The sequence below is a fragment of the Glarea lozoyensis genome (genome assembly GCF_000409485.1).
Source record: "Glarea lozoyensis ATCC 20868 chromosome Unknown GLAREA12, whole genome shotgun sequence".
In the NCBI taxonomy this organism is placed as follows: Eukaryota; Fungi; Ascomycota; class Leotiomycetes; order Helotiales; family Helotiaceae; genus Glarea; species Glarea lozoyensis.
Window position 1 is genome coordinate 1,260,768 of NW_007360986.1, and position 12,683 is coordinate 1,273,450.

General features: G+C 45.5%; 4 protein-coding genes across 4 annotated transcripts; 2 read left to right on the plus strand and 2 right to left on the minus strand.

The window, feature by feature from the left end:
• Positions 1-583: 583 nt before the first annotated feature.
• GLAREA_10846 (uncharacterized protein) lies at positions 584-1,711 on the plus strand (the record flags this gene model as incomplete). Its single annotated transcript, XM_008079946.1, has 1 exon — positions 584-1,711. The coding sequence occupies one exon, from the start codon at positions 584-586 to the stop codon at positions 1,709-1,711; it is 1,128 nt and encodes a 375-aa protein (XP_008078137.1).
• A 2,612-nt stretch (positions 1,712-4,323) lies between these two features.
• Positions 4,324-4,647, plus strand: GLAREA_10847 (uncharacterized protein; the record flags this gene model as incomplete). The annotated part of the gene is made up of 1 exon (XM_008079947.1): positions 4,324-4,647. The coding sequence occupies one exon, from the start codon at positions 4,324-4,326 to the stop codon at positions 4,645-4,647; it is 324 nt and encodes a 107-aa protein (XP_008078138.1).
• Positions 4,648-5,933: 1,286 nt separating this feature from the next.
• GLAREA_10848 (uncharacterized protein) lies at positions 5,934-6,432 on the minus strand (the record flags this gene model as incomplete). The annotated part of the gene is made up of 2 exons (XM_008079948.1): positions 5,934-6,344; positions 6,391-6,432. The coding sequence occupies 2 exons, from the start codon at positions 6,430-6,432 to the stop codon at positions 5,934-5,936; spliced, it is 453 nt and encodes a 150-aa protein (XP_008078139.1).
• Positions 6,433-10,103: 3,671 nt separating this feature from the next.
• On the minus strand, positions 10,104-12,012 carry GLAREA_10849 (MFS general substrate transporter; the record flags this gene model as incomplete). The annotated part of the gene is made up of 3 exons (XM_008079949.1): positions 10,104-10,204; positions 10,254-11,712; positions 11,758-12,012. 3 exons carry the CDS (start codon positions 12,010-12,012, stop codon positions 10,104-10,106), a joined length of 1,815 nt encoding a protein of 604 aa, XP_008078140.1.
• Positions 12,013-12,683: the final 671 nt, after the last annotated feature.

The window sequence follows — 12,683 nt, forward strand, 5'->3', positions numbered from 1 at the left end:
CGACGGCGATTTATGCAGCACCCCTTATCGATAAGCCACATCAACTGTGGCTGCATTTCTTTGATTTTGGGAATGCCTTCATTTCTCTTTTCATTCCAATGTTGCCAATATCCAAACCAACCATGTCTCTTCGTCGTCTTCCGGAACAATAAAGCAGTGCAAAGCAGTGCAATCCTATGCGGCATGAACGATGTCCACAGCTGACGTCCGACTAGAACTCGTCGCAGATAGAACGAGACGGTCTGATTTTGCACGGTTTGAACACTTCTTTTGCTTCCAACAACTTCTGTAGCTTCGCAGCTATAGATCTCTGTTACTTACAGATACAAAGCTACCCGAATTGACATCTAAAAGGCGATATACTTCATCAATGTACAGCTTAGTAGCTGGACAGTCTACCAAGTGGGGGCGACATTGTGCCTCATTTTCTAGGCTTGGCATTGCAATGCATGGACAAACCCATCACAACTTCGGAAGGAGCGGTGTTTGCCTCGAGAATACGAGCTTGACCAACTCGACCAAGTGCGAGGGCAAATTGGTGTTTTCGCAGTCGTGAAACCCATCACATTATATATCTTTAACCATGATTGTCACTCGTTTATCCTTATTTCTTTTCCCCCTCATCGCGACAGCATTTCAGAGATTCAAAGGCAAAGACTCCTCCACGCGAGGAATCAAAGAGCTGGAACAAGGTCGCAGTTATCTCATCTCCCTTAATACACCCGACCTCCTCCTCTGGGATTGGGAACAGCAATATGGGGAACCGCTCCAGAGCGCTCTGGTCTTCAATTTCACCATCAGCCACGATCAACGACATCTTCTTCTGCAAGACCAACCCATCCTCCCTCTCCTAGACGCAAACATCCCACCGCGATTCAGCGTCCCGCAGACCTCAGAGTCTCTCACGGAATTCGAACAGAGAAGGGTATACAAATACACCAACGCTGCGCACTTTGAAATCGACTACGAACGATCAGTACGTCCTCGCGACGACCCGAACCGCGAGATCCATAACTATGTACCAACCCTCAAATTCAACGTCCTCGGAGCTGGGATAGCGGGCCACAACACCCTTTTATCCTCGGCAGAACAACGATATATCGAGATCATTCTGAAAGACGAGAATTTCCGGACGCACAACCCATTCAATCACAAATTTGTCGTCAAGAGTGTCAGGACGCGGAGACGAGGCGACGAACCAAATCCTTCTGTACTTCCCGAAGATCTCAAGGTGTGCGGGAGATTCTCGTGGCGTTGTGAAGATATGGATAGTCAACCATGGTACCGATATATATATCGTCAAGATTTTGACGAGTTTGGAAAGATAGGAAGTTTACGGCGCGAATATTTACGACGGAGTTCGAATTTGTATAATAATCTTGGGCCTTTTAGATTTTGGGTGTTGATCGTTGCCATCTTGAGCGCGGTGGTTTCACCGTTGGTTTATTCGGTTTGCAGAAAGATGGTGTATGTTGGGAGGAGATATGTTGCTATTCGGGATGCTCATCGTGAGAGGGTGAGGATGGAGAGGGAGTGTGAAGGTGATATGTTGTTGGATGATGGGGACGAGGTGTGGAATTATATTGATAGACCGCGGTATGGAGAGGGAGGGGAGGAATTATCGGAGAAAGATTCTAATCTGTCAAAGGAGGCGACGGTGATGGAGAAGCCGTTGCCTCCTGTGCCTGCCGCTGAGGGGTCTGAGAAATAGGGACTATACAACATCTAAATCCATCCAACTCTTATGTTCAAGCGCTGAACAGGAATAGGGAACTATACAATATCTATCTTCGTCCCACTACTATGTTCAAGCGCCCAAGTTCGCAGCCATATTCCATACTTTTCAAATTTGGATCTTCCTCTCCAGTTCTGTGGATTTCAACACCAGCTCTTCAGACACATCACAACGGCCCAACACGACACTTCGTCCATCAGCTCCGATCAGTTTCACCTGCCTTTGCTCCCATCCATAGTCCACCCAAGTATTCACATACACACACCAACAAACATTCCCACACAACCTATTCAGGTGATCAACACCAGCCGCCAGACTTAAGCATAACATCCACATGAACCACATTACCAACCTCGTAGCGCGCATCGTTGATATAAGAAATCTATCCATCTCCAAAATAGCATCTCAAATCTCCTCGTTATCACCCTTAAACTCCTCGTCTCAATCATCACGCTCGCATATCAACTCATCTCATCCCCTCGCACAAAAATGCACTTCCCTAAATTCACAGCCCTAGTAGCTCTGCTCTCACTTGTCACAGCTACAACTCCAACCATCGATACGGATCTCGACGTGGCGTTCAACGGAACGAGACGTAAAGGCGGTAAGGGAGGTGGTGGTGGTGGTGGGTGGGGGGGCACGTACTGGGTCTGGCTCGGGGGGGACGGTTGTTGCTGGTGGTGGTGGAGGTGGTGGTGGAGGCAGTCAGAAGAGTGAGGGTGTAGCTTTGAGATTAGGGGGAGCGTTTGGGGTTGGGATTGGGGTTTTGGGGGTCGTGGGAATGGTTGTGGTGGTGTAGAGATATGGGGGTTAGAGGGGAGAGATGGAGCGAGCGTTTGGGGAGTGAGGTGGGCGGGAGTGGGTTTCGAGGCGTGATATGTAGAGAAGAGGGTTTTATGGCGAAGTGGCGAGAGGTGATGTGAGATGAGCTTAGTTATGTTGGTTTTGGAATGTGATATTTTAGAGGCAGAGATTCAACTGTAGTTTAGTTTGCTGGGTGGCTACAACAGTATACTATAAGAAAAACATCTATATAAATCCATGATTACGGAAATCAGAAAGGACATATGAGAAAGGTGGATTTCGTACACGAGAATACCAAAAGTCAATGAAACGTACGTACCACACAAACATCACCATACAGATAAACAAACACATATCACTCTTTTCCCCTCCCATCCACTTCCGGTCCAGCCGTTTTATGGTCCCAGACCCATATAAACCCCACAAGACAATACTGCCCTCAACACATTCCTTTTCAATGTCGTTCTGACGAAATAAGCACATTGAACCCATCCCTAATATCATTGTACTTTGTTTGGAATACCCTGCCAACATCAAACCTCAGCAACGAGCCACGGTACATTGAATTGCTCCGAGTCCTTAGATGATGAGCTGCGAGCGGCTTTGAAGTGTCGAGTCGCGGTATTGTTGTGCGTATACGAAGAAGAGAGGGACTGAATCTCCGACGCTTCGTATGTGAGGTAGGTCTGTCTCAGCACGACTTGATGTTTGGCAAGAGCGATGGAAATGTGGGAAAGATACGTCCGGAGGTTTAAGGGATTCTAGAGGCGTTCTGATGGTTTGTACATAATCCTTCGGTCTAGGGAAAGAACAGCTGATGGTACATGCAGCCAGCCATATTAGCGTGTCTTTCTTAATATTTAGACACAGTGCCGAATACTTCAAGATTTTGTTTTGCTCGGTGAAACTTTGAGTTGTTTTCCCCTATAGCGAGGAGCGAGATCACATCAAGTCCTAGTGTTAGAGAGTACTTTCTCGATATTTTATCGACCGATGTCTTCAGGCGTTGGCTCTTCAGGTCTTGGTCTGTTAATGTGTTGGAGCTAATGCTAAATAGAAGCTGTGTAATATGTTCTTCGAAATTTATTGAATTTTACCTTTGATATATTTCTTTACACATCTATTAGCTACTAACTTAATATACTAACAGGCTACTATTATACAGAATAGTGACCTGTTAGTTAAGTGTAGCGTGTAAGGTTACTAGTAATAGCAGGATGAAAAATGTCGACTATAAGAGAGCCCCGAGAGGATTCCAATTACGCTTGTTAGTGATTTTCTTCTATATTACCTTAAATCCTTAGACTCAAAGCTTAAGAATTAAGAGTATACCCTGAAGGACAACAACGTTCACACTCAAAGGAGATTCTTGAATAGCTATCAAGGCTTCCAGAAAAAATCTATTCACATCGGCATCAGTATCTTACCTTTACAACCGATCCATACTTTCTTAAACCGAAAAGCCCAGTCTTACTTTAACAGAAAAGCGTGAATCATCGTTCTTGGACGGTATTGGTATACGAATTGGTTAAGAAGTCGTGTGACCCACTAGAAAACTGAATAAGATGTTGGCACCGTGAGGAGGATAGAGTGAATTATAACGCGGTGATGAATGGATACAACATGAGTTGGGGCTATGCAGCTGACGCCATATACGATCTGTGTTTTGAATTCATAACAGGATACCAGAAACTGGTATAAATTCTCAATCTATCTACCACCATCTCAACATCCCGATCCCAAACCTTAAACCTCAAACACGAAATACCTGCTCCTCATTCATAATGCAAATCTCCCGCCTCGCGTTAATCCTCGGCTTAATCCTCGCTGTAACAACCTCCTATGCCTCTTCAGTCACCGACAACGACGTTGCAATCGACGAAGCCCAACACAGAGACGGCAGCGATTCCAGCGGATCCGCTCCGCGCTTCTCCGGCAACAAATATAAGAAAAAGAAGAAGCCCAAGAAACCAAAACCTGAGAAGGGATGTCAGTCTGGATGTAATGAGACGGAGGCGGCTAATAGTACGGCGTCGGCGTTGGGGATGAGTTTGCGGGGTGTGGTGCTGGGGACTGGTGGGGTGATGGTTGGGATTGCTGTTTTGTAGGGGGTTATGGCTTGGGCGGTGAAGTGGATGGGAGGTTTATGAAGCGGTGAAGTATGAGGGTGTGATGAGGGGATTGTGGGGATGTGAGAGGAGAGTTGGGGGTATGTGAATTCTGAAATTGGTTATTGGGAAATGGAAGAAAAGCTTTGTGCTGTTGCTGTGGGTTGGCTAATGGGATCAATGGAGTATTTATTCATGGAGAAATCCAGAGGGTCTGGTGCGATAACTTGGGGATTTAATTAGGATTTGGTATTCGTTGATAGGCATTGTAAGAGTAGCCCCATGCTCTAGATGGTAGCTTAGCATTAACTTTGGAGGTTGCCGATAATTAACTGCTAAGGAATCTACCTTAGGCTAAGGTCCTTAGCCTACAACAAAATTCCATGTCAGTGGAAATTCAATAGTCAACAAGCTATATCTGCCAATTCTATACTCATAGAGCTCAGATGCGCTCCCTAATCTACAACGAGTCATTCCACCTCTTTCACTTTGAAGAGAAACAGGTACCAGAATCAATCACCTTCTACGCGTTACAAATTGTGACTGTGTATAGTGAAGTAATGTCGTGTTAATAAGTTGTTGTTAGGCTGTAGTGAATTAACTGAGTCAGGTAGTGAAAAGTTTGATATTCCTACCAAGTGACAAAGGTGAATTAAGTCATTACATAAAGAACTCTATAATGAATAACTATGGATTTAGAGAACACCTAATTCTAACCAACTAGTCAGGAGTTCGGCCAATTCATAGGGAATCCAATCCAGCCCTACTACTGATAACCCATTGGATACTCATCTATCGAGAACGCTGGGATAGCTAGTATTTTCTTGTGTAACTACCATAATGGCTCTATGTTCACGTAAGGTTTCATACTCTGCCCGACCTACTTTGAGACCATTCTATCGTTCTCTCATCAGCAATAAATATAATATCCACTTGATGAAAGTCAATATTTTCTACTTATTCACATCCTTTTATTCCTACATTCACGCGAACAGGATACCCACAGTCAAGAACATAAAATGAACATGCCATTTAAGATCTAGCTCTCGTTCAATCATATCTAGTATCATATACATATCTCAGACACCAGGTCTATTTCCCAATCCAAATCCAGCAGAATGGTACAATGAAATGAACAAAATCTTCCCTGAAGACAACCAAAAGAAAACTCCACAGTCCCAGCCCGTCTACCCTGTATAGACACCGAGCCCCAAACAAAGATCTAGGATGCAGCCCACGTCTCGTCTATGGAAAAAGGAAAAGACAATACAAAGAAATTCCAAGATCTACGATCTCTCAACCATAGTGTAACTCCCCCTCTCCACTCCCCTCGTCGTTGGCTTCACGACTTTTCTTAAAGTCATCACTCCCTCCACCGCAGCTGTAGGTGCACTCACACCTCCGGTTCCAGTAACAAGCGGTACTCCAGTCCCGGTGATAAGCGGGATTCCTGTCCCGGTTGGCATGTCGTAACCTCTCTTCCCTTTCACATTCCGTCGTTCAGGAATGAATTTTGAGAGGATAGAAGAGGGGATAGGCGAGGCTGAGACGAGGCCTGTGGGTTTTGGATAGAGGTTTGTGGGGTAGGCTGTTCCGGAAGGGAGAGTGGTGTTTGTGAGGGTGCCGTTTTGGGAAAGGTTGTAGGACGGTGTGCCTGTTGTGTAGGGTATTGGGGATTTGAGGGTTGTGGCGAGGATCTGGGTGTGTTAGATAGAAGAGAGATAGAAGGGCAAGGGCACTTACGAGGGAAGAGAAGAGTGGGAGGGTCAGAAGGGAGAAATGCATTTTGATGGTGTGCTGTGCTTGATTTTTGAGAATGAGCGTGAGGTGATGTTGATGAAAAAAGAGAGACTGGAAGAAAATATTTGAAAAGACTGTAATTGCACTGAACACCAAAAGAGATACTCATTCCAGGAACCCTCGAGAAATGCCTGATATATACCCTTTCACCACGCCATTCCTCCAGCTCAGATCTGCACAAAGACTAAACAAACACTTCATCCCATCCATACGAAATCCGATCTCCACTCCTTCCATGAATTTTCCATGACGATTCCAAATCTCGCATCATCACGCAATTGGTAGCCTCAAACACGAGATAGGAAGACTTAAAATTCATGCGATAGCGATTTGTGAAGGATGGGATGTCGTGAGATGATCAGACGAGCCTCAGGTTGTTTACTTGATCTAGACGAGCGAGATTATTTGCTGCTGAGAGAGAGTATGCGGTGTGGGAGGGTTGTAACTCGCGAGATGGGTTTCAAACTCGCTTAAGCAGAGAATCCTTTCGGATGACGTTACAGCTTTGATTTTCAATTTGCTCGAGATATGAGAGGCGACTCGAGGGCTCTGGAATTGCTTTGAGTATTGAAAATGAACAGTGTAGTATCCTTTGAAATTCAATTCGAGAATTTGCGTCGCTATGGAATATGTAGAAGAACCAACTATCACAAACGACCCCCTCCCCCTTGCCCGAAGATTCAATAAAACATTAACATCGTGAACCTTTTAATCTCCCAAACCCGTACACATAACAACGATATCTGATTTTTTTTTTCACAGATGCAAATTCACTACTCTTCTACGGGAACAAAACCAATAGTATATTCACCAACCCCCTTGGCCCCCCCTCCCTCGGCAAAGATTAAGCGAGCCACCCCCCTCGCCTCGCGAATCCTCCATCCATGATCAACACCTCAAACCCGACGATCAGATTACCGATGGTGATGTCTCGCGCAGCCAAAGTAGATAGAGGAGCCTGTCTACATTCGCGCAGGAGCTTACAAACAAGATGGCGCGGAAGAGGTGATTTCCGGGAATTGGTAATGTGGTGGGTATTTTGAGGTTTGGGAGGTGCTGGAGGTGCTGTATATGTAAGTTGTGGATTAAAAGGAGTTGAGGAAATAGGTGGAAATTGTGTCTTAGAATTTTGCTGTGAGTTCTCTGTATACAAGATTGTTGCGTTTTATGTGTTCTTTGTCAATATTAACACGACACTGACAAACTATCCTTGGTACTCCGGACCTACTAACTTGGGAAATTGCCGATCGATACGAAGTTTGATTAGCATACCGTAAACTATGTGTTCTCGAAGTCTAACAAACATGGAAAGTCGTTCGATTGAACATCATTCATTCATGACGACTGCGCAATAGAGCAGTATTACCAACCGTTACATGTTGAGTAGCTAGTAAACTAACATCCCCTATATGAAGGTCCCAAGAGTTTTTTTACATATTGCACTTTTCCATATGAACATAGAATAACGACACTGTTGCATTACGATTTCTAGCCCTCACCAATCACTTCCTCGCTTCATTTTTTCACTTATCTTCCTTCGATCACAAGAACTGATTCACCATAACCATCTTCAGGTAATCATGGCATAATCATCACGAAGATACAGTTCCTCAAAATCGTCAATGAGTTTTGTTGCAAACCACACGGTTTTGAATTTTTATAATTCCTCTAGCCAGCTAGATAGTGTCTCAACTTAATAACATCATCTAGAGATCCCCTTTTATTACATATCGCACATTTCCGACACTGTCGAGCTGTTATTTGCAGGACTTTCTAATCACGCATTAGCTTCGCGTATTAATCTTCGAATCTGTCATATGCCGTGTTATTGTGTTATACGTCCCACTTTCTGTATCAAATTTCGACGAGAGACTACCGAAAAGCTTTATTAACCATGACGCTCAACCCACCGTCTCTCCATTCACTAATCCCACTTCTCACTCGGCAGTCGTCATGCAATTTTCTTGCATACCGAACTTCCTCACGTCGTCGGCGAAATGTCCTATCATCAGCGTGTCTAAAAATCACTACTTCCCGAGTTTTGCTTCTGTGACACCCACTCCCACACATCCACAAATCCATACATGATTGTCTTTTAGAATTATTGCACATCAATTAAGCATGACAGCAACACTGCTCAGGAAACTGAAATGTTTTGTTACACTTTACGCTTTTCTATGCCTACACCGTCATCGCATAAACGCAGTCTTCACTCTTCTGTTTATTTCTCGCACTTACCTATATACAACCTTACGTCCATTCTCCCTTTATTCACCCAAGATATTTTGTTGCATATCGCACCCATTCCGTCATTCCACCCGAAGTCTCGTCGAGAAACTAGAGTCGATTCTCTCGTCTATCAGACGAAACAAACTACTCGCAAGACATCGAGCGGAAGGAAGAGAGTTTTGTTGCACATCGCAACCCTTTACAACGTCATATTCGGATCATGCCATATCATCTCACTGTAATAGTATTCATTCACTTGAAGTTTACTTGTGGGGAGGCGCTATGTTGTATATCGCACGCGTAACACAACGTCATCATCGAGAAGGAACGGTGGGAGAAAAAAGGTTTGTTGCATTTCGCAGTCGTTCTGTCAATGTAATAGCGGAATCGTCGGAAAACCTTCGTAAACTTAATTGAGTATCAGACGAGAACATCGAGAGGGGAGTAGATGTTTGTTGCATATCGCACCCATTCCCTCACTCCAACACACGCCGTCGAATGATTGAAGCGAATCAGAGGCTTTCAGATGAGAATAATCATCCGAGTAATTGAGCAAGGATAGAAATTTGTTGCATATCGCACCCATTCCTCTAACCCCATACACAATTCCAAAAGATTCGAGTGGAATTCTGGCGAGTATCAGACGACAACTACTACCCGAGAAATCGAGAGAGGAAACACAGGTTTGTTGCATATCGCACCCATTCTCTCAACCCACGAAAAGATCGCAGATTGTACAGAGACACATTGTGGCGGCTTTCAGATGAGATTAAGAAGCATCCGAGAAATTGGACGCAGAACAGGGCTTTGTTGCATACCGCAGTCATTCTGTCATTCCAGCCCACACCATCAAATAATTTAAGCGAATCCCAGAAGCTATCAGACAACACAACCCACCCGAGAAATCGAGAGCAGAACAGAGATTTGTTGCACATCGCAGCCATTCCCCCAACGCAAAACACAATTTCAGTAAACATATGGTCCATCAGACGAGAAAAGTCCACAATCAAGAGATCTCGAGATATTTCTTATATATGCTCAAATAGATCACCAAAACATGCACACGCAAAATCACAGACCCACACGTGTCATAAATTGCACAAGCATAGTGAATCCCCAGTCTCACCGAACGTACTTCTGGTCGGACTACGAAATGCAAAAACCACTAAACGAGAGAATCATTCATAACACATATATTCAATCCAGATTACACAGCCAATCGTCATCAAATCCCGCTCGCATCTGGCTCTAAATCTACCCCTGTATCCCTATCTACCTCTATCTATCAGAAATATCAAAATCCATCTCATATCCAAAACTCCATCAAATATCCATCCCAATGCTCGTGTATATTCCAATATAAGAATCCCAACCCATGTACGCCTTGAAACAAATATAAACATGCACCAAGCAAGGAAACACCAAGATTAGTTACCGGTGATCTCCTCGTCTACGAGGACATCAGGGTCGTATACAGGATTTACAGTCTCAGGCGTCGTTGTGGAGGTGCTTTGGTCTTCGATATATACTACAGCAGAATTAGCATGCAGAATCAGATTTCAGATAGAGGTACTTACCATGCGGTCTTATAAACCACGAGAAGAAGAAAGCTACGACGAAGAAGGACGTGAGGACTATAAACACGGTCGAAGGAACCGTCGCGACGGTCTTGGCGTAAATCAGCCCGAATATCGTAGGCGCGATGATTCGAGCCAGGGCGTGGAGGAGACCGGTGGCACCTAATAACTGGCCAATCTGGTCTTGAGGCACGTGTTTGGTGAGGGAGGCTTGTAGTGTAGGACTAGCGATACCACCAAGTGCTGCGAGAACACCTGATGCGACGAACATTTGACCTGTGGTAGCAGTGGCATAGCCGAAATATCCGGCGACTTCGAGGAAAATGGCGACTCTGATGATGGAGAGGTCGAAGAGATCGGATCCAGAGGTTGGGTCTGCGCTGACGAAGCCAGAGTCACGGCGTTGAGTGTATTGGCGACGGCGGCGGACTAGGTAGTTGAGGGATGGGAGGATGACGAGGAGACCGAAGACTCGGATTACGTTGACTTCGGAGATGAAAACGCTGGTGTCTTCGGTTTTCCAGTCAAAGGCATAGCCTGTGTAAAGGACTAGGACGTTCAAAGCTCCCATGGCAACTCCAAAGATTGTGGTATCCACGATTGAGAGTAGAATGAGATTCGCTCTCAGTCGACTGGATGTACCTGGACCTGTTGGCCAAAGAATGGTGAGAGGAGACAGAATATTCGCGGACTTGAGAGCCCATTTCCAAGTATATCCATCGGCTGCATCGCTTCCTCTGCCTGCCCTATACTTCTCTTGAGCAATTTCTTGACGTTTCTTGCTTAGAGACTCGGGTACGACGAAAAGGACAAATAGCATGAAGAAGGTATGAATACCTAATGCAATGTAGAAGACCATAATCAAAGTACCTCCTGATCTCAGAATTGCCGCCACAGCCATAGGTCCCAGAGCTATACCTGAGAACAAGCATGCGTGGAAGTATCCGAACGCAACGGATCGCTTGGGCGGTGCGGTACAATCCGCAGCGTAGGCGTGAGTTACCGCAAAACCAGCCGTAAATGACCCACAGAACCCTTCAAAGATGGCGCCGGCCAGTAGCCATTTATAGTTAACAGCTTCGGGGTACTTGTATGCCAAGATAGTAATGACTTCCGTCATGAAGCCCCCCAGACTCGTGATAACGAGAAGCTTGACACGGCCATTGCGATCTGACAAAGCTCCTATCTTGGGCGACATGACAGCGCTCAGCGCGCCAATGATTACTGTCAACAGTAAAGTGAACTTTGTGACGATAGCTTGTATATCTGGGTTGTGGCGACATTGCTCGCTTCCGCCACCATCTCCAAACAACAGCGTTGGGTTCATCGCAGGATCGCCTTTTGATAACTCCAAATAGTATTCCCAGCATATCAATTCGAGTATTAGGTTGATCTTTGGAACTATAATTCCACCAAAAGCGAGGGCGTAGAGGAAGAACGAAGGTACTAGCCAGTATATCTACTTGTGTTAGCGATGATACATCCAGAAGTAAGCACAACTTACAGATGGTGTCCTCCACCATGGCAGATGTTGAAAATCCACCATCCCCTCCCATTCAGCTTGTTCTTCATCTCTTCTATTCTCCGGTGGAAACTCGTCTCCATCTCTACTACCACTCCCCAACAATGGAGATGCCTCTCCAGCGATCAACGGCCCATCTTTCTTCAAACTTCGACTTAGAGACCGTTCTGCGCCCCAGGTCCGTCTACTGGTATCACCATCGTACTCCGGAGGCGGGCTCTCATTCTCGTGGGTCATGGTTCCGGTGTAGCACCTCGCTGAGGCGAAGTATCAGTGGCTTCGATCGTGTCGCACTCGCGCGTGTCGGTTCAAACGTAATCCACCTTTCAACGGGAATTTGAGATTCAAACTACCTCCCGAACATCAAAAGCAAATTTGACGATTCCGGATTATTGCACAAGAGCTGCGGACATCCACGATCCAAGGTGGGTGTTATCATTCACAGCATCCACAACAGGATATTGGTGACCGAGATCTGGATCGTTAGTGCGCAGGGGTGCATCTGACCGAGGACTGGCGGGCGATTGCAGCGAGCTTGTTCCCACGCGACTATGTATCTTGGGACTTGGGATGGATGATGGAGGGATGGCTGACAGGGAGCTCAAGATACAGAAATATATCACAAAGGTCGGAGGGTGTGGTCAAGATATGTTTCCCCATCTATCGTTGTTGCGCGTCAAAATGCTTGATAATACAAGTCGAGATCCTAGCTCAAAAACCCCCAGGAGATCGCGGAACAAGGGAGTTTCGAAAGACCGGCCCTGATGTCTGCGCCGTCCCTACGGAATGAAGCAGGTATCGTGCAGACAACTCTCATGTTACTTGTTGCTATCATTTGTGAGAGAGATAAGACGAATTCTATCTGTTGTATGACGCGAGCATTACAGGTACCATTTTATAATTCCCCA